General features: G+C 38.4%; 1 protein-coding gene across 4 annotated transcripts in view; it reads left to right on the plus strand.

The window, feature by feature from the left end:
- The first annotated feature begins 926 nt into the window (after nt 1-926).
- Nucleotides 927-27,177, plus strand: part of THO1 (nuclear matrix protein-like protein) — a 175,257-nt gene continuing 149,006 nt past the window's right edge. For all 4 annotated transcript variants that reach the window (XM_089789045.1, XM_089789046.1, XM_089789047.1 and 1 more), the window contains exons 1-3: nt 927-1,194; nt 17,495-17,578; nt 17,873-17,947. In XM_089789045.1, the coding sequence (XP_089645171.1) occupies nt 1,066-1,194; nt 17,495-17,578; nt 17,873-17,947 (288 nt within the window). In that variant the 5' untranslated portion in view covers nt 927-1,065. The remainder of the gene's footprint in view (nt 1,195-17,494; nt 17,579-17,872; nt 17,948-27,177) is intronic.

The raw sequence follows: 27,177 nt of genomic DNA on the forward strand, positions 1-27,177 counted from the left end.
TCTGGTATTGGTTATATTTGCATGTAACTCTTATTTCTATCTGAGATTAATCCTAACAGAAGGATCAATATACATATATATGCAACATAGATTTATAAGGGAATAACGAATCCTACTATATAGTAGTGAACAAGTTGAAAGTGAAGATAAAGGAATAAATATAGGATTAACATAACTAGATTAACATTTATATAAGAATTATATTGGATGGACAGAAAACCAAATCATGATATATCTAGTTCTAAACACAAGTTATCGCTTATTCATTACGAAGGAGATACAACACTAATTAGATAAAATTCGTATGGAAGCAAGGGGTTAACAAAAATGGATAAAAAGGACAAAGGTTATTAGTTATTCATATTATAAATACTTATCTAGTTAAAAAGGAAAAATCAATGTATTCAATTATAGTTTGACCCATCTTTCAATCTTTAGACAATGGAATTTGTCATTCAAAGACAAAATTATGGCAGATACTTCAAGAGACATTACAACTACTCATTGGAGATAGATTCTTGTGAATCACTAGTCATAAAACATGAATCAATAAATTTGACACACAAATTACACAATTGAATTTTAATAATAATATTACAATTTCACTTAATGTGAAAAATATTTTCTACTTCTCATATAAAAAATGAAAATTTTCTTCCAATCATTTAACAACTAATTTTATGATAACCCCTCTTTGTTAATTTTATCCAATCATTTAACAACTAATTTTATGATAACCCCTCTTTGTAAACTGTTAATTTTATAACTAATTTTAGTATGAAGAAATAAACACTCTATATATATATTCTACCAATCAAATAATGCAATGCTGGAATAACTAATCTGAGTATATCAAATGTGAGAGCTCTTTCCGAAAACCTAGTTTCGTTGCCTTAAAAGAGTTTCGTATAAAGCAAGAAGAAGATAACAGTCTAAAATTCAAATATCTAGAGCTACAGACGGCGACGTTCTTTCATTAGTCTTGGAAAGCTTCACCTTCTACTATGCTGCCATATTTATAAAATATAAATCCTCAAGTTCAGAGGAGGTATTGGGGTCGTAGAAATGGCAGATGCCCCTACTGCTCCTGCACCTGCCCCTGCCCCTGCCTTAAGGATTCAGCTCCATCAACACCAGCATCAACAGAGGCCTCCTATCACCGTTTCCAGCCACGCCGATCGAGACCGCGTACAGGTAACTCATTTTGTCTGTAAACGAGCCTCCATTTCCATACTTATAGGATTAAACAATTTTCAATCTAAGCAATGGCCGGGATATTGGAATTCTGTGAGAGATGGCCTTTTTTGGAGTGCTATTAATCGGGTTATCTGATACCCGTCTCAGCGGAGCTCTCTGATCGGGTTCGAGTTTGAATTAATTAGGGTGTGTAAGAAAATATTTGAAATTTTTTTCGGTGGAGTAGGGAATTTCCAGCAATTTAAATTGGTTCATTCGGTAGATCAATTTACCGCTTCATCTTGGCGACTATCAACTGGTGCAATGCATGTGAAATGCTTAATTCAAGATCGAAGAAACACGTTCGCAGGAGGAATTAGTCATGGAAGGAATGAATCATTATTAAAACTAAATCTAAAAAAGATGGCATAGGGTCACTAAATAATAATAAATGTAAAATTACAAATACCAAGTGATGGAAAAATAATGTTGAATTATGTTGTGCTGTTGGGACATCAATCACTTAGAAAATTAACGAGTTTACCCACATTCGTTGAAGGGGAATGTTCTATTGCCGTTGGAAATTTATATGGGCTAATGGGATGTGGTGCAATAGTAACGGGGAAACTCTTAAGAATGTGATTCAAGTTTAAATTCTCCTAGTAGCAATAATCTGGCCCATAACCAGAAAGGACATGTGGCAAGGATATGGTAATTGATTATGGGGGACAGTTGAGCCTGATAGGTGTTTATGATTTAAAATTTGATCCAAGTTTAGCCCATAGCATATTGAAGGCATCTCATAATCTTAACCTAAAGTTACCATGTTGTGCTGTTTTTATAATAGATGATGGATCCTAGGCTGGGATGAGCACCTCCTTACTTGGTATAGTAACATTGGCTTTTCCTGGGGATCTCCCACTCATCTAGTTAGTTACTTGGGGATACCCTTCTCTATTGCTCTCAATCTGAATTCCATGTGGGAATGGATCAAAGGCAAAATTGAGAGTAAGCTTGGCAAACTGAACAATAATAACCTATCCTTGACTGGTAACAAACCCTGGAAGGTTCTAATCAAGAATAGTATTACTCGTGGTGTCCCATCCAAAGGGAAGTCTTGGAAGAACTTACACATTCATGACCTTCTCTTAGGAAGGTGGAAAATCAATGTAGAAGAGTCTGTAGTCTTTAAAGCCATATGGAAAGCATGGGAGACGGTGAGACATTAGGTGTCTGGGGCTGGGATCATTGATATTCAGTCTAGAATTTGTAGAGAAAAGTCTCTTTGGTGGAATCTTGAAAGAAATTATAAACCCCTTGCACTCTTACAAGGCTGCTTAGCCAAGGCATGTGCCAAACTGCGCATTTGTAGGTCCATTGACCTCATTGATGAAGGAAAGTTGTGTAGTTGGTAGGGAATTACTTCTAGATTCAATCTCCCCCTATCCCATAAAAGAAGAAATGCTGTTCTGAAAGGCGCCCGACAGAGTGCCAAACTTCTAGGGGTTTGTGGGGAGGAAATTGATAGGCTACCCCTTCTGTGTTGGCCGGATATATCTCCTCTTTTCTCAATTAAAGCGAAGTACCTTTATAACTTGCTGTCTAACAATGATGAAGTCTTTGAGTTTCTCAATAACAAGTGGTCTTGCCACGTTGAATTGAAATGGTGGTCTAAACACGTTTCCTCTATCTGGCATCCTAATGTTGCACCAAACATCCATTGTTTTCTTTGGCAAGCCTTGCTTCATCAGTTACCCTTAACTAAGCTAGATGGTGATCCATACCCTTGCACTTTTTGCTCTTAACCTGAATCTATTGTTCACCTATTCTCCGAATGTGACATTGCCAAGGAGGTCTGGAGCTGGTTCGGTATCCATATTAACTCTGACATCCACATCCTTCGAGCCTTTTCTTTCATCTTTTTTACTTTGGTTCATTTGGATAGTTAGGAATGATGATATATTTAAAGCTATGACTATGATGTAGGGGCATCCTATGGTAGTTGGCAATCCTGCATGTTGGAGGGAGTTTGGCTTGGTGTTGTGGACTCGGTTACCAAAGGAGTGGTGCTCGGTCGTTATTGGGTGTAGTGTTGGCCGATTTGCTCGGTCATTAAAGGGGCTCGGTCGCTGAAGGTGCTTGACATATACCATTGCTCGGCATATACTGTTGCTCGACATGGGCCATATTGCTCGACAATGCTTGTGGGAGCTTGATGATGCTTGTGGTTTTGCTGAAGCTCGGCAGTGTGGCTTGCAGGATGGAGTTCTCATGGATTTGTTCGGATGATTTGGTGAATTTATTGCATGAGGATTGAGATTGTGATGTGGATTGATCGATGGAGTTTGTGGACCTATTTTGGTCTTGGTTAATTGTTCTTGATGTTATTAATAAGTGTTGTAAGCCTTTTAAGGCATTTGGTATTTAATATTTGTTGGAGGCTGACTTGTGGCTTAGATGTTTGAAAGGTATTTCGCCCCTTCTTGGACCATAAGTAATATTATCACTAAAGCTAGGGATATCATTCATTCCTTTGAAAATTGTCACATATCACATGGGTATGGAGAAGTGAATGCTATAGCTAATTGGGTTGCTAACGTGGCAGTGAGAGTAGATAGTATGATTACTTTGCGAGGTGAGAGGGACTTCCCTCACGATGCTAAGGCAATTTTAAATTATGATTGCATACATCGTAAAGTGGGCATACCTTTTAATAAATATGATACATTTTCCCATGAATGAAGTAATAATTATGATGCATTTTCACATGATTAGTAGTATAAATGATGAAGTGCTTCAGTTATGTTGGAATTCTTTAAAAGAGAGCATAATTGAAGCCAAGAGCTTAAATCTGCACCCTTTTGAGGATTACCAGTCAACCTTGCTCCATTAATGCTTAAAGCAAAGGCTCTGCTACCTAACAAAACCCTTGATCATGGAAACCCAAGTCCTCGGAGGAGGTTTCCTATAACCATATTGAGAAATTAATTGCATACTACTCTCCTCTCTCATAGAACCACTTTAAGGTAGGAAGAGCCACTAGGGGAAATCTAGAGCACCTAGAGATACGATAAGATAATATATCAATGTCCAACAAGAGACCACAAATGAGCCTGAGGGACTGAAAATACAAGCAGAGGCTAGAAGGTGGCAAGACTGTTGTGAGGTTCTCACACTATCGCCCCAAAATTTTGGGGACCCCCTTTTTTACTAATCGCCTTGGCAAATTTTGATTTGATTAAGTCTTGGACACCTTCAGGTCTAGTGGGGAGAGGGTTAGATTTATTTTCACTCAGTTTCAACTTGATTTTCCAAAACCACCAATTTCATCCTTAGGCCGGATAAAATTTCAAAGAGCAACACTTAGCAGGATAAAATTGTAAATTTTGTACTTAGACGATTCGTTTGAAAATTTGGATGTAATTGTATAAATTTGGATAATTTTCAAAAAGTGAAGTTTTGCTAGATTTGAGTTTTTTTTGGAAAATCTCGAATTTCTTTGGTGAGAAATTTTTTTTTCTTTTGTGAAGATGAAATCAAATTGCAAAATCGGTTTTAGACTCTGGAAATGATTTTAGTTTTGTCAAAAAATTTAAATTGCTTAGCAAAATCAATTTGAGTTGAATTGCAAAAAATTGGCTTTAAATGGATTAAAATTGCCTTGAAACTTTTTAAGCCTTTAATGAAATTGGTAATTTAATATTGAAAAAATAGCTTTTGGCTAGCCAAAATCCGATTCTAATGACATAAATTGCTAAATCATTATTAAATGGAAACATTTAGCATCTCCAAGGCATTATTTACTTTCTTTTTACAATTTTGATCTAATTGGCAATTTAAAAGAGTAAATTTCATCTTGGCAAAGTTAATTTTGGGCTAAGCATTTAATTGGGGGCCAGTTTTGTGTTTAAATTAATTAATTTTTTTCTCCTAGGGTCGCAGTAAGCCAGCTAGGAAGGAGAGGCATGTGGGGTATAAGAGGAAGCTCTTCCCCCTTATTTCTTCATTCCTCACTCCTCTTTGGTGCTTAGGCGATTTTGGGCTAAGAGCAGATTTTCTCTTCTTTGAGCGATTTTCCTAAGGCAGATTGGCATCTTCTTTGGGTGATTTTACCAGCTAGGGCAGATTGGCATTATTGTTGGCAAATTTCTTCATGGTAGAGATCTCTATGTTTGGCGATTTTCCATGATTGAGGGCAAATCTGCACCATTGGCGATTTTTCTTGATTAAAGGCAAATTTCCCATGATTGCAATTTTCTCTAATGCAGATTCAACTTCCTATTCTTGGCGATCTGTTTTGGCAAGGGGAAACGTTTTCAGAATTGCAAAGTTAGAGGGTAGATTGATTGTTATTCAAGTCTGATTTTGTATATGCTAGAGGGCTGCAATTTTTTTCCATGCCCTAACTGATTTTGAGGTCTGATTTTATATCTTCTAAGGAGCTGCGATTTCTGCCCTAACTTGGGGCGATTTTCCTTGGAGAAAGAAGCACATGATAGAGGTCTGATTTTGGGCAAATGGTGGACAATTTTGAGAGCACTAAATTCTGATTTTTTCAACTAGGGCCTCAAGATTTGCAAGGGATTTGAAATTCTCAAGTCTGATCCTAAATTCCAAAAGAAGACCTAGCCATTGGTAAAGGTAACTTTAAATCATTTAGTGTTGAAAGGGGTCCTTAAGTTGATTTCTCTCTTTCGTTCTTGTCTAGATATTGTTTCCCTTGGTCCTTCTTGCATTCATCATCCACCACTTCATCATCCCATCATAGGTTGAAGTTTGGAGATTGATAATTGTAGAATTCATGATAGGACATTTGAAGAGGCAGAAATAAGCTAGACCACCCTAGGTATTGGAGAGGGAGATATAAGTATAGTCCATCCTAAGGCAAAAGCGAGGCAGAAATAAGTGGTAGTCCCACCCCTAGGAAGAAGATTGGAGATTGATAACTGTAGTGATAGGGCATTTGGCGAGGCAGAAATAAGTGTAGAATCCATCGATAGAAAGAAGGTTGGAGATCGATAAGGGTAGTCCTTATCACTTAGAATGAAGGGGCAGAAATAAGTGTTTATGATGGTAGATGTTAGTGTAAGCGAGAACCCTAAGGGAACAAACACTAAGAAAGACAAAGAGGATATGATGCCCAAAACAACTTTCTTCTCAAAAAATGAGGCGAATAACCGATACCAATGTCGGTACAGTAAATATGCTACAGATGAAGGACAAACTAAAGGAAGGACAATCCCCCTTGGCAAAAAAGATATATAGGAGTGGAATTGTACACGCAACAGCTTTCCCTTCCACATTGCCTTGTCCATAATTGGTTATGGAGTGCGCATCTAGGTTTGATTTGATCAGTAAATCCATCATCTTTGATGAAGGGAAGAGGGTGTTGGCCAACATTGTCGGGCAAGCGATTGAAGAAGCATTCAACATTCCCTAGTACAAGAGCATGACAGTGGTGATGATGGATCAGGCAGCCAAATCATTTCAGGATAACTAGGAAGCTTATTTCACACATTTAAAACAAGATTGGCTACACGAGGGAAAGAAAGGCGTAACTAGGTCATTAAAGTTTACAGTAGCGGACTTCAAATCAAAATATGGAGATCTCATTGTGCTTCTCAGTCGGATCATGGGCCTAGCTCAAGGTATACAGTTCGAAAACTGGATGTACTTCTTTATTGATGAAATTGAAAAAGGAAAAAGAAGATTTGATTGGGCTAGGATCATAATCGAGAACCTAGAGTTGGAACTTAGAACCTTACAAAACCAAAAACAATTCTACATGGGATCCTATTTATTTTACCTAATTGCTAGATTGTATAAGAGTCCGAGACTTAAAGCCTTAGTAGAAGTTGGCAATGGGCTGGGGCAATATTTGGTGCATGAATGCTATCTTCAACTTCATTTGCACGACAACAAGGATTACAAAATGTTTTGTGATGCCTTCACCATGAAGACAGTAAGGGTATTACAAGAGACACCTGCTAGGAGACTCTCATCGGAAGTAGAAGCAAAGATAAAGAAGTATGGGAGTTGGTTATCCAATTTCCGCAATTCACCTACATTAGAGTAGCAGGAAGCACAGTTTGTCCCAAGAGGCTTCCAAGATACCCACCCGACAAGGTAGCTTTGATGTAATTGGCTAGGCAACTTGAGCATTATGATAGAATAATGAGAAACGAAGGTAAGATAGGGATTACCTTCTCATTTGGAATTGGCAATGATAGTTGCCCCAATCGGGTCGCCTTTGCAACTACGGAGAAGGAATTGGAATGATATCATCTAGGATGGTACAGAGCAAGGCAAGGATTCAATCCTAATGGTCTTATCAAGATATCTCATGGAAATGTGTTTAAACATGTTTCCACTATTGAAGACTTTTGGGCTAATACCAAGGATGACTTTCATGTGAGAAAGTTAGCTTTTTCAAGGTTGTCGGTGAACATGATGAGAGATATCAAATGGAGAGGCCTTGATATTCCCGATCAATTGGAAGATGATGGAAATGTGTTGAGAAATGATTTTGATACAGTAGAAGGAACAAAATTGAATCTAGTAGATTGGGATGACCATCAGGATCCTTCCTTGGAGGTAGTTACAAGAGCAGTTGATTTGCATACCGAGTCGTGGTATAATGAAAGATTAAGGAAGCTACAAAGTCAAAGGATTCCCCTTATGAGAAGATGAAGCCAAAAGAGGGTCCAACAGAATCAGTCGGATAGAAGGGCAAAGGAAGTAGCTGACAACAAGAAATAGTTAAAGGCAAGAAGAGAACTTTGAAGGTTGAGAAGAGTAAAGAACATCCGAAACCTCCAGCCAAGAGACAGCATGCAACACCGTCAAGGGAAAGCATAATTGAGGCTAGAAGGCAAGAGGTTAATTCAAGTGATAAAGGGGCTGTGGTAGAGGTAAGCTCTAATTCAGAATCAAGTGGTTATAGTGAGAGCACCAAGTACTCTCCTCTCTCAGAAAAGCAACAAGGAGATGATATGACAGTAACTAGTGGAGAAGAAGATGGGCCGATTGACATTAAGGCAATAAGTTGGGCACCCGAGGCCGTTGGTGATGCTTTGTTAGTCGAACCAAATCCAGATTTGGGGAGATGCACCGCACCACTATGGTTAAGGCAAATGCTCATGCCAAGAGGCGAGGTAGTAACTGCCCGAACAGTTGAAGACATCCAAAGGCTAATAGAAAAGGGTGATAGCGAGAACCAAAAACAAATGGAAAAAATGGTGGCAAAGGTAATTAGGAGCGACAATGATGGTCACCGAAAGGTTCAGATTGCTATACCAACAATCAACAAGGCAGTGGATGAGATAGTGGAACATAACTTGGGAAGAAATACAAATGACATGGAATGTGAGGAGATCCAGGAGGGTATACCTTCAATCAAAGAAAGATTGAGGAAGGCAAATGAAAGGATTATAAAGTTGGAGGTTGAGAACAAATATTGGAGAGATTGCCAGCCTATCCAATAGTTGCACTAGGCAACCCTTCCTCAAGACAGCGGGAGCAACCTAGAAGAAATATCAGCTCAACTACATGAAGTTAGGGATTGGATCCATGATACAATCCAAGATGGGCGAAATTTTTTGCCTTCCTTTATCTCGACATTCCGATCGTTAGTGACTGTTAGAAACAAATTCAAAATATTCGAAGAGGAGTGGAAGGATTTCCTTCCAATCAAGGATTTGGCTATTCTCAGGCTACAGGTGTTCACCGGGCTTCCAAAGGCATATTTGGAGAGGGCCAAGTTGGTTGACGAGAGAGGATTGAGTACGATTGAATCTTGGTTTGTTGCCTTGACTACTAGATTGAGAACACTTGAGGAGATACAGAAGTCAGTTGCACAATACAACTCAAACGTCGACACTTCCATTTCAACCATGATGAGCGACGTTGGGGTGGTGCTTGATTTTGAAGGCATCAGAGAAGAGGACATTAATGAGACAAGGCTCAGATCAAGATTGGATGAGTTGGGGAAGTTTGCTATCAAGAAGAAACATCTGAGCACCCTTTCCTCCCTCAATGCATTTATCGGATTTGTAAAAGAGTATGAGAAGGATCGTGAAAAGACACTACAGGTAGCAAGTAGCATGATGAAATTGGTTGAGCTCAAGATAAAGCATACACCTTGCCCTCCCATGGGAGAAGTCAACAAAAGGCTAGCTAGGTTCATTGCCTTAGCTAAAAGAATGAAAGAAAAAGGGAGAGCTATATTAGAAGATCATTTGATGTAAGCCCAAGTAGCAATTTCTCTTTCTTCTAGGATAGGACAAGTGTCTAGTTCTAATTGGCCACTATTTTGGTGCTTTCTCATTGGTTGCCACTTTTCCACTTTTTTCATTGGTCCATTGACGAGGTGGCATCTCTTCATTGGCCGATGGGGTGGCAACACTAATTAGGGTTTCTAGGATTCAATCTGGATCGTCAGTTTTGCCTCTTTATCTCTATCGTTAGTTGTACATTTTGGCCTCTATATAAGGCCATTTGCTCTCATTTGTAATGGTCGGAGAAAATTGTTGCAAAGATAATGCCAAAATTCGCTATTTCTTTCTCATTGCTGTGACTTGCATGGTGATTAAGAGCCTTTGGTATTATTGCATGGTTTCTACTTCCAAGAGTAAAATTTTCTTTCAACTTGTTGAAGTGGATTGCATTTCAAGTTGTTAAGTAGGGAGTAAAGTAGATGAATAGTTGCATGGTAGCATTGGTAGATGTTTGATAGGGATCGATGCTAGGCCACTAGCATCCTAGCAGCTTGTTGGGAAGCCTTGTGTGGTGAACTAGTTTATTTTACTTTGAATCATTGCATCTACGAAGGTGGAGCCGCTAGTTAACTTTCATTAGATTTGATCTCAGTCCATTTGCTAATCTTCCATCCATAGGAGTAGGAGTAGGATAGCAAGTAGTTTAGGACCTAGAATTTAGAAGAAGAGTGTTAGAAAGATGCCAGTCATAAGAACCATTCACCCTCCGCCATCATCACTTTCCCCACCAACATCATAGAGCATTCACACCGAATCACCATCTCCATCATCCCACCAAAGTCCAAGTCATCCTCAACAATTAGCGTAAGGACACCTACGTGATTACCAACAAATCACATCGATAAAACTGAGTTAGTATTCACAGGTGTAAGGAACATTGGAGTTATTCTCATATCCCATGAGCATTAATTTTTCAAGAGAGGAATTGTGTGTTTGATACTTCGTATCAGATATTCAATTGCTAATATGTTATGTAGTGGTACAAAATTGACATCAACAAGGACCACCAAACGATGTCCGAGAGAAAGGAAGCAAACAAAGCAAGACCAAAACAAAGAGAAGCAACACTATGAAAGAGAGACAGTGAGACTGCGAAGCAACTAGCAATTTGTAGTCTTCAAAAAGTAGCCGAGAATTGAAGGATAACACTTTGTGTGCAGAGAGGTCCGAGCATGTTGCCTGAGAGACATGGACTTCTGTCACTAATGGTGTATGTTGATATGATCTCTGTGTAGGCTCACCGATCTGGTGTGAGGAATAGTAGATAGGCCCCCAACACACTTGGTTCCTCTGGGAGAGGTAACAAGAGTGAAGAAGGAAGTGATAAGCTGGTGAAGGGATGTAGACCCAGAGAGGGAAAGCTCCCGTAGAGAGAGATCCCAAATATGGAAGGCATCTTGGAGATAGAGTGCAAGTACCACTGATCCTTGTACCTGAAGGAGGAGAGGTACTTGCACTCTGAATAGGCAATGAATCCTCCCATGGATCTCGTAGTAAATTAGATAGTAAAATAGAAAATGGATCTTAGTCTCAGCTACACCCATGTCACAACACTGACAAATTCGCTCATCTCTACTGGTCAAGTGATCTGTTTGGGTACAGAGCCGGTGAGAGCCAACTTTGGAAGAGCCTAACTGGATACGTAAGGCATGGGGCCACCATTGGGAAGAGTAGTAAGGTCTTGAATTTTAATATAGTGCTCCGTATAAAAGGCCATATAAGGGCGAACACCCTCCAATTGGTCTACCCAAGTCACGTGAATAAATCTCCTATAGATGCCCATCCCGGTATCCTGATTTAGCTTCTCCTGCGGGAGGAGAAGATGAGCGGGAGTGGCCAGGGAGTATTGAAAGGGAGGAAGGCAGTCAATATCGATACCCACAGAGTTGAGGAGATTATAGACCTAAGCATACCAACATCTAGCACGATTAGCATGGTTAGAGGCCACTATTGAAGTTGGGGAGCAATAGGCCAAGCAGAAATAACAATATCTGCCATCAACAAAGCCGGCAAAGCCATTGAGTCTGTGAAGTAACCAAACCAAATCAAAGATTGTGCAAAGTCTAAAGTGATGAGCATTGAACTCAGCAAAGATAATGCTGGTAGGATTGGTCGGTTGACAGGGATGAAGCATCAAACAAGAGTTTGCGCCCTCTCCACCAAAGCCCAATCCGTGGTCAACAAGGAGGGCCCCCAAGACGGTCGAGCCATAAATGAAAATAGGTCTAACTAGGGAGTCTAAGATAGTTATCTTAGACGTGTCTTGAAAATGGTGTCCGGAGCATTGTCTCTCAAGCAGAGCAAGTGAACCAAGCTCCTTGCCAACCCGCGGTGTCATGGCTGGTCTCAAACTAAAGCGTGGCCTAGAAAACCAGATGCCCAGATAGGTGTGGCTAGAGGTCGTCTCCATCTTGGTCCCTCTGAAGAAGTGGAGATGTAAGGTTTTCAAGCAGTTGAAAACCATAGCTCGGGTCTTGCCTAGGCTAACCACCAACTGCCTAGAATCACAAAAGGAGGCCAAATCGTTCAAAAGACGCTATAATCCCTTAGGGGATGAGGGCAACAACACCATGTCGTCAACAAAAAGATGGAAATCAAGACATGGTGAAGATAACAATCGTCCTTCGAAAGCGAGAATCTCCTTAGATAAGTCTCAGGCTCATCAATGTAAATACCAAATAAGAAAGGAGAAAGTAGACAACCTTGCATGACCCTAATAGAACTCCGAATGAAGTTGGAGAAGCCCAAAGGAGTCTTGAGATGACCCACCACCCTTTCGTAAAGTCTCATGATAGCTACAATTAGAACTTTAGAAACCCCAATATCTTTGAGTTGTTGAAATAATGCCGAGTAGGGGACAAAGCAATAGAATTCTTAGTTACTAGATTCGTGCCCAGGAGGTCGGATCTAGATTCGTGCCAGGATTCATTTGGATTTGGGTTGGATCTTTGTTTTCGATTGTGGATTTGTCTAGATTTGCAGACCGCGAATCCAAATGAATCCACAATCCAAAACAAGGAATCTGCTTGAATCCATCACAAATCCATGTGGATACTCACAAATCCAACACAAATTCTTCATGAATCTCCAAGGACCTGCATGCCAAACTTGGAATATATATATATATATATATATATATATATATATATATATATATATAATGCACACACACACACACACACACACATATATATACACACTATATATATATACTCACAAATCCTCACGAATCAAGTAAAAAATCACAAATCCTCACGAATCAAGTAAAAAATCACAAATCCACGAGTCAAATTCACATGCCCTAATTGGACACTATATATATATATTCTCTCAAATCCTCACGAATCAAGTAAAAAATCACAAATCCACGAGTCAGATTCACATGCCCGAATTGGATTCGTATCTCGAATCGATAACTAAGGTAGACTTTCGTCGAGCGATGCCTAGCCTACTCAATAATGGCCCTGAGGGTGAGAATATGGTCTGCAGTTTGAAAATCCACTGTGAAGCCAGCTGGGCCTATGGCCTTGCAACCCAATCTGTCTAGCTGTCTCGTGCGAATAATGTGCAACACAGTGGCATAGAGTTTGGCAAAGGTATACTCGATCATAATGGTCTTGTAGTTGCCTGGATTGAAGGTCGACCCAACCTTATAGATCGTGTGAATAATATGGTGAGGCCAAGATAGTGTAAAGCAAGTGTACACCGCTTTGTTGAATAGAGCATAGTGAGACGAACCAAGAACAAAAATCCCCAGCTTGAAGAGCTCTGCCTAGAAGCCTTCCTCATCAACACCCTTACCACAACTCATGACTCTAACGGCTTCAGAGATGGTGGAAATGGAAAAGAGAATGTAATTGGGTGGGGGGTGAGGCAAACGAAAGCCTGACCAAGAATGTTGTAAAGGGTGATGATGTGAGAGATGAGGGAATTGAAATCTAGGTCAGCGGGGTAAGTAGGGTGGTGGGGGAAGAGTGTGCATCGAAAGTGCTTTGGGGAGACCCGAAGGGAAGAGTTGCGAGACTTGTACTGCTCAAGGTAGAAGAGATGTTTCTTTCGACAAAGGAAGCTATGGTAGGAGAACTTGGCACAGGGGAAGGAGGGATCCTGATCGGTGAAGGTGGAGCGATTAAGGTGGTGGGAGGACTTGCAATCATCATCAAACCAATGATTCCGAGAATAGGAGTTGGGGTGGGCAGTGAGAGGGGTAGAAAAGTGCGAGAAAGAGAGGGTGGCAACCTCTTAGAGCATCGTGGAGATGAGCTCGAACATGGTAGAAGTGGGAACATGGCAGCTCTGTGAAGGGAGTGGTTTGAGGTGGGTGATGAAGAGGTTATGGTTGGCGTCTGTGAAAGAGAAGGTGGTGCGGGTAGGCAAGGGCAGTACAAAGGAGCAAGGGAGGAGGCAGACGGGAGTGGGAGGGGAGTTGAGGAGAGGTTCACAAAAGGTGAGATTGAGGAAGAAATGGTCAGTCCAAGGAAGACGGGAAACAGAGAAGCAACAAGAGATTTTTTGTTTTTGGAATGCTCCTACTTGGGAAACGAGAAAATTGATGCACCTCCTCCCTCTTGCATTTCAACCCCATGCTCAGAGAAGGCAATATATGCAATTTAGTGGCCAGTCTTAATGCTAAAAGATCAATAGAGGTTCAAAAAGAATGAGGGTTTGTCGAGTCTTTGCCAAAAGATGTTTAGGACACTCTTGTCAACTTGGCTATGCATACTAGGTTCGATATCATTGATGGTCCTCCTGTTGAAAAGAGCTTCTTACCAGCAGAACAAGAAGGTCTGGGCAACTCACACACTCAAGAAATGATGGAAAACAAGATTTCATGTCTTCAAGGCTTTATTTGATTTAAGGAAAGAAGTGCTTCCCTCACCAGAATAGCCAATCTCTGCTCATTCATAGGCTACCTTCTCGTGGAAAAGCATGAAGGTAAACAACTGAAGGCCCTTCACAGAAAATGGTTCGACATGAGCCATACGAGGGATATGAAATAGATCTCTGATGAGTTCCTTTTACTCAGCATATTGAATGATTACTGGCCACTATGGAGGAAAGGGTCATTTTTCTTGCAACCTATAAATGGGTTTGCTTGAAGGTAGTCCTCTTCCCTTTTCTGTAAATTTTGTACATACGCCTTTTTTGCTGTGCTTCATTTTGGTTTTCTGTCGTGTGCTTTGTCGCCTTTCCTCTACAAGTCGTCCTTTCCCGCTTTGACTTTGCTCCCATGAATAAGACACTAACGTGTTTTTCCCTTCAATTTTGGGTTCTCTTCATCCTTTCTAGTCCTCATCCCCATTCAGAGCTAGTGTTAGCCGCAGTTTATGCACCCCCCATTTCAAAAATTTTCACATTGCAGGTCCCACCATTCCTAAAAGTTGCTTGATCGTTGTCTTGGCCAAAATCATAACCCACAATGTCATGTGGTCGCAAGATCTACAATGTCCATAGGTCGCGACCATGTTTTCAGCACTTTTGTGCTCTCTTAACCTGACGAAAAAGTTGCCCAACCGTCTTTTTCCCTATGTTGATAACTTTTGACTAAAGCTTCAAAACTTCTAGAAGTAAGTGCTTCTGATGGTGGGTTTTGAAAGTGTAGTCATTAATAACGTTACCTTGCATTTAATGATGTTACAATGTCATAGAAATGGGTAGTAAGTCTTATATAAGGGGAATTCTTGTAAAAAGACATCTATGAGCATATCAAAGTTTACTTTGCCTATTCGCATTATGGAATGTTTTATGTAAATGGACTTTGTTTCATTTACATTCATTACCTGCTTTAAAGATAGTTTATTTTGTTACTTTGCATGCATGATTCTTTTCTTTCATTGCCTTCTGTATAAAAGCGTACTGGTTTTTTATTCATTAATGGGTAGTAAGTCTTATATAAGGGGAATTCTTGTAAAAAGACATCTATGAGCATATCAAAGTTTACTTTGCCTATTCGCATTATGGAATGTTTTATGTAAATGGACTTTGTTTCATTTACATTCATTACCTGCTTTAAAGATAGTTTATTTTGTTACTTTGCATGCATGATTCTTTTCTTTCATTGCCTTCTGTATAAAAGCGTACTGGTTTTTCATTCATTGCATATCTTACACGAGGGAGTCGTACCTCCAAAACTCAGAGATGGGTTAGGCGTAATGGTGCCCCCATTTGTCTGTTGTGAATGTTCTATTATGTTCGTGGGCTTATAGGATTTTTTCCAGCACTTAAATTCTGAGTGACAAAATGTTCACCAACACAACTTATATTCCTATAAATACTCATATATTAACCTCCACATTATATTTTCAACAAAGTTTACTTATGGACGAATAAACCTAATAAATGATTTTACACACATGCAAATACTAATTCTTAACATTATTCTTTTCAGGGGGTAATTGAACATATATTTGGGTCTTTTATTATGTTGCTATATTGGATAAAAAGAATCAGAATCTTAATAAAGCTGTTGATATAATCCTTTCTCTTCTTGCGATATACTTCACAGAGCAGCCTGTCTAATTAGGGAATGATATATTTATATTTTGTTTGGTTTATTGCAGAATTTGATTTTTAATTTTAATCATATTGTCGATCATTGAAATAATATTTTGCATTGAAATTTTTTGTGTGGTTTACACAAAAAATATTACCAAAAGGTGAACATTGAGTACTTGATCTTTGAGTAGAGGGGCATTGGCAACAATATAATGCATTTTTCACTTCTACACCCAGCCCCCTCTTTTTGTAGGATCTTTGAGGGAATACGATATTTTTTTTCCATTTTCTCTCCTAAACTTTATTTTCATACCCTTCAGAACTTTATTGTAACAGTTTCTAGAAAGACTTTTTAAAATAAAAATAACTTATCTGATAAAGAACATAAATTGCCTTTTAATAAATATAATTTTTTTTTATAAGATAAGTTTTTATTTTTAACTTAATTTTTTTCCCTTCTTTTTAATCATTGGAAATTAAAATAACAGGCTAGGGCGTAATTGACTTCGTCTAAAATGGGGACATGACAACTAGTGTTGTCATGTGGTGTTGGGTCATTTATAAATCACATAGATGATTATGGAAAAGAAGGCCTTGAGACCAGATAATCTCATTTCAATGGTGATCTAAGTGAATAAAGCACATTACCTGTCAAACATTGAAAACAACCAAGTTTTCAAGAACCAAGCCCAATCTAGAAATACTTCGTTGAGCTTCACGGGACATTACCATTGACATAGGTGCAAGCCCATTGTTAATCTTTTATATGCATCTTTTTCAGTAGACTGTTAATAGACAACTATTCATTGATTTCCCTTTGTGAAACTCAGGTCAGGTGTTGGATATTTCCTTGCCAAACATTTGGGTTCCATAGAAGATATGTGTGGCAGTGTAGACAGGGTTGCTAAATCTTACTTTATCAGCATATTCCATAAATTGAAATCAAAATGCGTTCACATCATGATGTTGGTCTGAAGATCACATGAAAATTCATCTCATTGAATGAGTTTACCATTTGAACATTATATTTTAGTTTTCTGATTCACGAGAAATTTTGAAGTTTATAATGGGAGAATATTAATGTTGAAGTAAAGAGTCTAAACAAATGTACCCCAAGGTTGGGCCAAATAAAAATGATAAATAAGTTTTCAAATAATCTCGTTAATATGTTAAAGACTAATAGTCTGGTTTTTGATCAGCCAGGTTAAAGGCTGTTTTCTGTTTTTGCCTCTGCTGTTCTTGTTTGTTGGTTTCTAACAGGGATTAGGGCCCCTTCCCTGCTAATCTAATAAAAAACAGTATCAAAACTTGGCTCTTAAAGAAAGTATTTGAAATCATGTAATAATCACATTAATAACAGAGAAAATCAGTAGCTTTGCTCCTTGATTTCATTTTGACGTAGTTCACTTAAAGTTGGATTAGAGCCTTCAGAAGAATTTTTGATGCTTCATATTACCTTTAAAGGTTTCTTATGGACTTCTATCTACCTGATGTTCCGATGATTGTCAATCCACTCATTGTACTTTCAACCTACTTGTATTATGCAGGAGGTATTCAGAGATGTGCTGTCAAAACCTGGATATCTGTCAAGCTTTGCTGTTCAGGCAATGCAAGATGCAGTAAAACCTCAGGTGACATATCCTTTTTTAACATTTTACTTTTTGGTTGCTTGTTAGAAAACATAATATAGTTATATTTAAGCATATTGATATTAATATGGACTAAAAACAATTAATAATTCTTTTCATGCATGGGGTGCTGTCACATTTATGTTCATATGTAATGTTTGTCAAAGGGTTAATGTTGTTACTAATGCAATGATTGTTTTAGCAATTTGAAATTTACATGCATTCTTTCAATGTGTCTAAAGAGATTTTGAATCACGCTCGACCAAAATTAATGGAATTGCCTATGCCGTTCTACAGAAACAAACCGTTCTTGTTCAAGATGAAAATCAGTTGTTAGAAAATGGGTTGCGGACTCTGCTTCAGGAGCTAGTGGTGAGATGTTTGTTCATTCTTTCTTAGTAACAGTGCCTTCAGAACTACGTGGTTTATTTTGAGCAAATAAGATTGGAGTTGAATTTTTTATTATCATTCCTTGAACAGTAGTTTTTTTTGCTAGCATTTTCTTTTATACATAAGTAGCTAGGATGTTGCTTGTTTCAGAAGACTACTCTTATTCTTTTCAAAACTTGATTCTTCATTAAATTCAAGTTTTTGTCTGCTTTGTCCAGATTGGTTTTCAAGTTAAAAGGTGGAAACCCTGAAAAGATACCAAAGGAAGAGTCAGTTTATTTTTTCTTTGTTGATTAGTGCTAGTCCCTGGCATTAAAGTCGTGAATGTGTTCCCAGCTGTTTTATTTTTCAGAGCTTTATGCCATGTTTACAGTGTATGTTGGCTTTGGCAGTGAAAATGTGGTGCAGGGCACCTCGTGCAATCTAGGCATCTAGAAAGGTTAGCATGATGTAGTAAGGGTTTGGAGCCCTTGGATCAACCTAATGTAGTCATTCAGTCCACTTTGTAAGGCTAAGAGTTCCAAAAGTTCCTTTGTAAACCTCGAGCCTCATTAGACCAAGAGGACCTAGTTGGAGTCTAAAATAGGGCATCGTAGGAGTTTTTATAGGTGTTTTGTCTTATAATGACCATAGAAGAGGTCGTAGGACATGTTTGAATCATTAGATGGCTCAAAGGAATAAAATTGCAAAAAGTTGCAACATATTGTAAAAGTTGCAAAATTGTTGTCAAGCAACTTTCCAAAAATTTGCTTGGGAAGTTGCAACTTGTTCCCAAACAGTCATAACTTTTCAAAAATCAGTTGTGATCATTGGAAAAGGTCTATTTAGGCATATTGAACCCATCCATGGGGTCAAAGGTTGGAATTGTATGGAGTTTGATGAAGGATAAGTAAGACATCATTGATTTTCATGTCAATTTGCTTTGTTTTCTGTGTTGTACGACCTTATTGGGGGTTCAAATCCATTTTCGTGGAAAGTTAGATTGGTGAGTTCTTGTAATGCAATTAGTTTGAAATCATTTTGTTACTTCTGAAGCGAGATCCATTGATTTTTTTAAGAACTAGTCTGAAACCTTCCTCAAATAAGGGTTTTTTTTTCCAGAAGTGGCCTAAATTGTTATTTCACTGGTGGAATTCAGCAACCATTAAGGAAATACAAGTTAGGGATGTGTACTATAGGATCCTAAAGGCTTAGGACAAGAAAAGTTGGGCAAGTATTTTTCCCACCAAACTCTAGGCTAAATAAGATTATGTATTCAACCTAAAGAATGGCAATTAGATGCAAACAATCAAGTTAAGGGGTATTTAGGTTGGATCTTTTGGTGGATTCGATGAAGTTAAGTTGGAAGAAGACTCCGTGAACAGTTGGATTGATTCTACGAACCCATTTCTTGGTTACTTCCTTTGTTAACCAAGCTTAATTAGGCCTATTAGGTCATGTGAACAAAATTCTGCCTCTCCACTTTGCACCAAAATTGGTTCCAACCAAGTGTTGGAGATGAAAGGGGTTGGGTTGAGGTGAAATTGATGCTAACGGTGAAGTTTTAAGACAATGAAGGACAAAGCACACTTGGCAGAAATTCTTTTGTCAGAGGAATTTTGGCTCATAAAATCCTTTCATGGTAAGATTTTCATCCCCCATATTGAGCTAAATATGAACTTAGATAAGAGTTTGGGGTTGCAAAATATAAGTTAAAGGGAATTCGATAACAAGGGAAGTGTTTGAAGAGTTACAAGGAAAGGAGGTCAAGTTTAGCTTGGCCAAATTTCCTCTCCCAGAGGAATTTCGCCACTATATTCCTCCATCCTCAAGACTTCCGGCCCTTTCTAAATGCACAATCATGGCCAAGTTGGATATAATTGACGCTGCAAATGAAGAATTCGAGGACAATTTTTGAAGGAAGTTATCATTAAGCCAAGAAAGGATTGACAATGATTCCTCTCTTAGAGGAATCTCTACCACACAATTCCTCTAAGAATGAAAATTCTGCCCAACACTTTAGAGCAGCCCATCAACGAATAGACTGAGGAGGGGTAAAATGATAAATTCGACGAAGGAAAGAGATCAATTTGAAAGCATAAAGTTTTGATTTGAGGGTAAGAGATAATCATTGGGCTAAAACATGCTTGGTGGAAATTTCTTTCTTAGAGGAATCTCCGCCATCAACATTCCTCTAGTACCAAAAAATTCTAGTCTTGCCTTTGTTTGACAAAGTAAGAAATTTGAAGTGAAAATGTTCAAAATTTTTGACAAAAGGCCTTGGTGGGATTTCTCTATCAAAGGATTTTCCTCCCAAGGTCTTTCCTTCATATGTGGGTTATCTCCTTTTGAAATTTCAATTTATTTATCACAATTGTCTTAGAAAGGTCTGAAAATGCAATTGAAATAAAACAATTTTTAAGGCTAAGTTGACCCTATAGGGGGTCGGCCCCTTCTAGATACCTAGACCCTATAACATCCAATCATGTCCATTCGAACTTTGCTTTTAGTAGCGAAATTTATCTTACTGGCAGCGATTTATGTTGCAAAAGGGTAGGGAGATGTCCTTCTTATTCCAGATTTTCATTTGATTTTATTTCAAATTGGCATGAGGGAGGATCCTAAACTTGAAAAGTTCATTTTAGCTCATTTGCTTTTAATGGACATTGTGGAAGTTACTATGGGAAGAAAATGTAGAGATGACCATTGTGCGAGCTGACTGACGAAGATTGTAGTGTTTGGTTTGCTCCTACATTTGCTTGTGTGTCTCTATAGTTTTCCTCGCGACTGGTTGCTTGTTTGTGGTTGCATTTGTTTGCATTCGTTTTGCCCAAAGGTTGTTGTTGTTACTCGTTTGTTTATTTGTGGTTGCCCTGTTTTTGCTTGCTCGTTTGTTTTGCCAAATGTTTGGTGCTATTATTTTTCATGGGTTTGAGCTCGGGGTTTTTTTTTCTCGTGCTTGGTATTGTGCTTTGTATGCATAAACTTGTATAGGATAGATTGGTCGATGAATGTGTTAGACGTGCTCGTGAGCTCAAATTGCATATTCATAGCCTCTCTCTTTCTTCCATAGGCCATATTTCTGCTAGACACACCTTCCTTTTTGGCTAGCTAGGTTCATTTGGTATCACACTTGATAGGGTTTGGATTGGATATTCCTTATTTTATTTCACTGACTCTAGGTTCTTAAGGTGAGGAATCTTTTCACTCCTCCTTTGAAGATCCACCTTGATGATAATCTCACAAAATCCCATGTGTCAGAGTTAAAATATTCCTAGGGGCACATTGCGGAGGCTAGGCGCAAAGGGAATTAAGCTGTTATAAGGAACCTCAGAGTAGTTATTTGAGGTCCCCCCACCCATCTAGACTAGGAACTGAAGTTGCCTCCAAAGCCAAATGATAGTCCCAACAACAATTTGACAAGGAGTCCTCCAAGTAGCTCCCTTCTTGTGAAATGTTGGAACGACAACTTCACTTTATGGTCCTTGCCAGGCCTTTTCCAGGTTGCTATTGGTTATGCAAATATTCTTGTGGTTATGGAGATGAATGAGAGCTCGGTCAGTCCTCTTCTAGGCTTCTCTTGCTGTTAGTGGTTATTAGTCTTTAGAGATGAGTTCAAGGGTTCGGGGGGGTCTCTTGATTATTTAGAGACCACCTTTTCAGTATGATTTCAGTGGTTCATGCGGACAACTCAACTAGGTATTTGTGGATCCACATCAATCACTCAATGCCTCACCTTAGAGACATCTTCATTGCAACTTATTACTTTCTGCCAATCTCTTTTGTGATTCATTGCTCAGAGAGTGGTGATTGTATATTGACCTTTAGGAGCATATCACTAGGCTTTCGGCTTTGGGTGTCATCATTATTCTGGGTGACTTTAATGTGCAAACTAGAGACCTAGAAACTCCTCTTCATGATTGCGGATTTGATTTGGTATGTACAACCGAATTAGATCTAGGCTCCTTAGGTTTAGAAGCTCTTCCAAGGACGGTTAGGGACTCCTTACCAGATAAAGATGCTGTCTTTTGTAGTTATGTGAATCCTTTGACCTGGTGATCCTGAATGGGTTTCCTTGCTCTCTTGGTTCTAGTCTTTTCACCTGTTGGCCTTATCGTGGTGATTCGAGTATTGTGCACTATGCTTTTTCTTTTGCTTCTTTCATCTTGTCCATCAGTTGCTTCACCTCTTCTTGTCTCCCCTTGGTTGACTACACTCTATTAGCCTTACCCTTAGGTTCCTCCCTTGACCTCTTTGCCCCCTCCGACCTTCTGATGGAGGCTCCCCTCACCCCCACCTTCTACTTTATTGAGAGTGACCGCAATCCCTTTGTCGGCTACCTTAGGTGGCTCCTCCCCCATGATTCTTTCACTGATATTGGGGATGCTCCCTCCATGTTTGACTTGCTCGCGATTATGTTGTGGGAGTTCGCCCTCCTTTTAATCCCCCACTGCACCTCCCGTCTTTCCCTCAACACCAAGTGTAGGAGATCTTGCCCGATGAATTAGTGGTTTGACAAGGACTGCAAGTCTTATCACCACTCGGTTCGCTTGGCCTTCACCATGCTCTCCCCTTCTTTCGTCTAGTTGAGGCTTGCCTACCAAAGTTTCCTCTTTTGCAATGTAGAAACCTCTGTGCCTCTCTTTAGCAGTTTCCAAAGCTCTTTTGCTATATCTTGTCCCTGGCCATCCTCCCCCTCCCTATGCTGTGGATCACAACTCCCTTATCTCCCACACCTCCATTGTCTATGAGATCCCTGACCAACCCCCTATCCACCTCACCCCTCGCCTCACTACCAAATTCTCATAGCCTCCAACATCAGTCAGGTGATTAGATGCATGAGCAGTAGCAGGGCTGCAAATGAGGAAGAGTTTGAAGTGGAGCTCTTCAAGCTTGGTATTTTTGTTTTGGGTTTTGTTCTCACCATGCTCTTTAACAAGGTGGTGAATATGACTCTTGGTTGCTCCACATTATCTATACGATCCATAAGACTGGGTTGGTCTTTGACCCCAATAACTATAGGATTATCATGATCAAGCATACATTTGCCATACTCTATGCGATTGTATTGAACACTATCATATCCAGGGAGCTTGATTGGCAACATTGTTGGGTTAGAGTGTTGTAGAGTGGAAATATCACTCAAATTCATAGAGATATAATATGCTAACCATACAGGATAGTCCAATTGAGATACACATGAAGTAAAACAGAGAACATACCATTCATACCACATTATTAGTATGCAAGGAAATGATCTCTTTATTAATACCAAAAATCAACATGGGTACATTGACAATATTCCAAATATTTATAGAAGGTTTGGTTTGTTGGGAACCAACCGAAGCATTTCCTCACCTCCTAACTACCTAGCCCGACTAGCTTTAACAAGTACTAAACATAATAGTTACTTTACTCTGACCACAAGGGCAGGCCGGTTTTTGGACAGATTTTCAGACCATAGATTATATTTTGACTCTTCAAACTATTGATTTTCATGGATCGCGGCAAATGTACTAACATTACCATTGTTATAAGTGTTCTAAATGCAAATTTGGACCTCATATAAATATGAGAGGAAACATGTCTCATGAAGTGACATGTCTCATAGGTTTAATCATCATTTAATTAATAATAATATATTAACAAAAATAATATATATAACTATATATAATATAATATATTTATATATATTATATACAATAATATATATTATTTAACATGGATAAGTATATATAGGAAATGATGATTTACCAATAGCAATAATCTATCTCAGATCAAATCAATTCGATTGAAGCTACAACCTTAACACTCTCTCTTAGCTAGGGAGGATTTGTAGAACACATTATGCTCTCAAGTATATGAAGAGATATTATCTTAGTATGATATTTGTAGAATGACATATTTAAGGATATCAGCATAAATCCATCAACTTAGATGTTATCTTTCAATATAATCAGAAGTATGATTTAACAAGAAATATCAATCATATGATATTCATCATACATATATTCTTTTGGCACGTAAACTGGCATCAAATCCTCAATGCCTACCAAAAGAATATGTTATATTCTAGAAGGATATACGTTATCTTATTTCTAGCACTCCGGGACAACAACTTAACAAGAAATCACAATGTCATGGTCTCTATCATGATAAGTATGATAATCTCGGGGCACTTTGGGACAGCAACTTAATGAAGTTTGATCATGATACATTCGTTATCATGACTTCCATCACTCTGGGACAACAACTTAATGAAGTCTGCCATGATAATAGGTCTACCATTTATAACATCGTCATCTTATAATAGTTACCTTCTTTTTATATATGTCAATGAAAGATTGTCACCTTTCATTACATATCATATGTGAAATAGTAACCACTATGAACCAAGTCAAAGGGTGGTACAAGGGCTTTCACCTCAGTTCTCTCTCACAGAGAAGAATGCATTACAAGGAATTTCACTTCGAACTTTTCTCTTATAGAGAAGAGATCACACTTCAAATTTCTCCCTTTGAACAACAATTTTGGGAAGTCAACTCCTCTAGTTACTCTCTTGGCCTCAGGATGCTAGTCGAACTCCCTCTTAATTTGATATCGATCTTCTTGACTTTTTGGTGATAAGTCATTACTTCCTCATTATGTACACAGGAGTAGGCCCATCAAAATCATGCATCCACAAACATGTAATTCTAGACTCTCTCCGAGTATCAATGTTCTAAGCTCCTGCGTTGCCTTTGAAGGAGTGTCATACTCCTTATAATGTAGAAGGATACTCATAATCTCAATCATCATCAAAGATATATGCTTCAAGAGCTTCACTTTATCCAGCCTAATCACAACTTTTTTGAAGCTACTGTCATAAGCTGCCTTATGTACCATTCTTTTTGTGCAGGATCAACTTTAGGTACAAAGGAAAACATTAAGGAAAATAACTCATATAGTACATATAAAATGTAAATGATAGAGAGATTATAATGAGTAGATAAAAGTAATACTTAAGAATAATAAATACTTATTTGTACATCAACATCCTTGATATTAATTTCTCCAATGAAGATCCATATCCATCAAATTAGAAAATGCCTTCAATGGGAATGAAACATTGGTTAAGATAATTATTCACCCCCTCACAATGTAAAATTCCCACAAACTTCACTTTTGTAGAGTTTTCAGTCTTTTAGGGATAGATCATTGGAAGAGGTTAATGCTTTCTTCATAAGTCTTTATCCCTTACGGTGAAACATGGGACAAAGATTGGCAGGTGTATGGCTACGGCTTTCCCTTTATTGGTCCCTCTTTTATGTCCTATAGATTCTAGGGCTCAACAGGATGTCATCACGACACTGTTGAACATCTCTTTTAGCGACACCAATAAGGCACTCATAACGTTTGTGTTGGGCATTACATTGCTCCATACCGATGCTTCTTCCTCCAATTTCCATTGCATTTTAGATGTGTGTAGACAAAGTATGAGTAGGTGTCTTTCAATTTTTCAACACAAAGTATAGTATTGGTGTCACCATTTTCATACGAAATCAAGGCAGTTGTAGTTATTAACTCTACACTTGTCATTATATTCAACTAAAAAGTCTTTATTTGCTTCTTGTTAGTTCTTGATGACACAACTGCAACTCTCAATTTGATCAAGCTCATCAAAATTGGACTTTCATTAACTTACACCAATTTCATGTGATTACTTTCCTATGAGCTAATCTTATTGCAAATTCATTCATAATGTGACAATTTGTTTTTGCGATGATTTTTTTCAAGGTCTAAATGAACTCTCAACTTCTCATGCTACACAGACCATCTTTGAGCATCAAATTGATTCACATCTTTCAAAAATATTGCTCATTCAACAAATTCTTACTTTTGAATAATAACAACACATGTTCCTTCAAAATTATTGTTATGAATGAATAGAAGTCCCCACCTTGCCTTCACCATTTCCAATAAGGCTCCCAAGCTTCAGGCTAATATAGAAATACCAATATAGATTTCTTCTAATGTCAAACAAAAATTATTGATCCCATCTCTCTTATTGCTAATACTTGTATGTGCTGCTTTTGTACAACAAATTCTCTTTTTCATTTTTCTTGTTTATCTCTTGCTCATATACTCTCTTCTTTCCACATAATATTATGGAAATTTTAGAAGTCGTTTCTCCAAAGAAAATTATATTTGATGCCAAGAAGTCCAGTGGTGTGCACGTCTCCCCAGTCAATGATGAAGAAGTGGAGGACTCAATCAGAGGAGTCAACTAAGTTGGTCACACAAAGTAATGAATGTTGAAAACAAGTGAGGTGAAACTTCACTCTTGAACTGGCCAAGGCAGACAAGCCATTTTTCTCTTCTTATATCAAATCATGTCAAAGCTTATGTTATCGAGATATTTGATTATTTGATTCTTGCAAGGTGAATGCAGACGTTTGGTTGATATGTCATCTGGATAGAAATGAAATCTCTTGTCCTCCGATCTGCCAAAGAGGAATGAAGTTTTCTTTGTATCTCCATGTCCTATCTGACCTGCTTACTGGTGTATGAAGTGTGAGCCTTTTGTCATGATGTGATAGAAGAGTGAGAAACTTTCCATGAATTTCCAAATCAAGGACCGAAGATGGCATAAAGGAAGTCCATTTTGTGAGCATGTCATGAACCCTTATATAGCTCCAATATGCTTTCAGATTGTAGGTGACTTACATGGAGGTCTCCTAATTTTATTATGATAATAAAATACCCCCTTTGAATAATACTCTCCAATGATAAGTGGTCTAGAGAACATTAATTTAATTTATCTTTGTCTCATTATTTGTTGCAATGCCCTTATTCACTATTTCTCTTGTTTTTAGTATTACTCTATTCGATCACCATACCATCATAGATAATTCTTGATGTCTCTTAATACCTTATAACCATGCACTCATCATCAAGACTGTTTACCATAAGTCAACATTCATTTGAGGAATCACTAATATTGGATATCAATGCCTCAGGGGAATCACATCGCTGCTTAAACTTCATGACTAATGTTGAGGCTGTATTCCTCTTCGATAGTTACACCCTTGGCATGGTTACAGTAATCTATTACCAATCTGCACAGTATCTCTTAGTCACAGTTTATTAGAAAGGTAGGAGCTTTATAAAATAATATTTCAATATTTACATTTGCAATACGTATGTAAAAATTTAGCCAAACTCTCGCTAACTCCCATATTGCCAACAATAAT

The sequence above is a fragment of the Cupressus sempervirens genome, chromosome 6 (genome assembly GCF_028749045.1).
Source record: "Cupressus sempervirens isolate cs-2001-9-10 chromosome 6, ASM2874904v1, whole genome shotgun sequence".
Taxonomy (NCBI): Eukaryota; Viridiplantae; Streptophyta; class Pinopsida; order Cupressales; family Cupressaceae; genus Cupressus; species Cupressus sempervirens.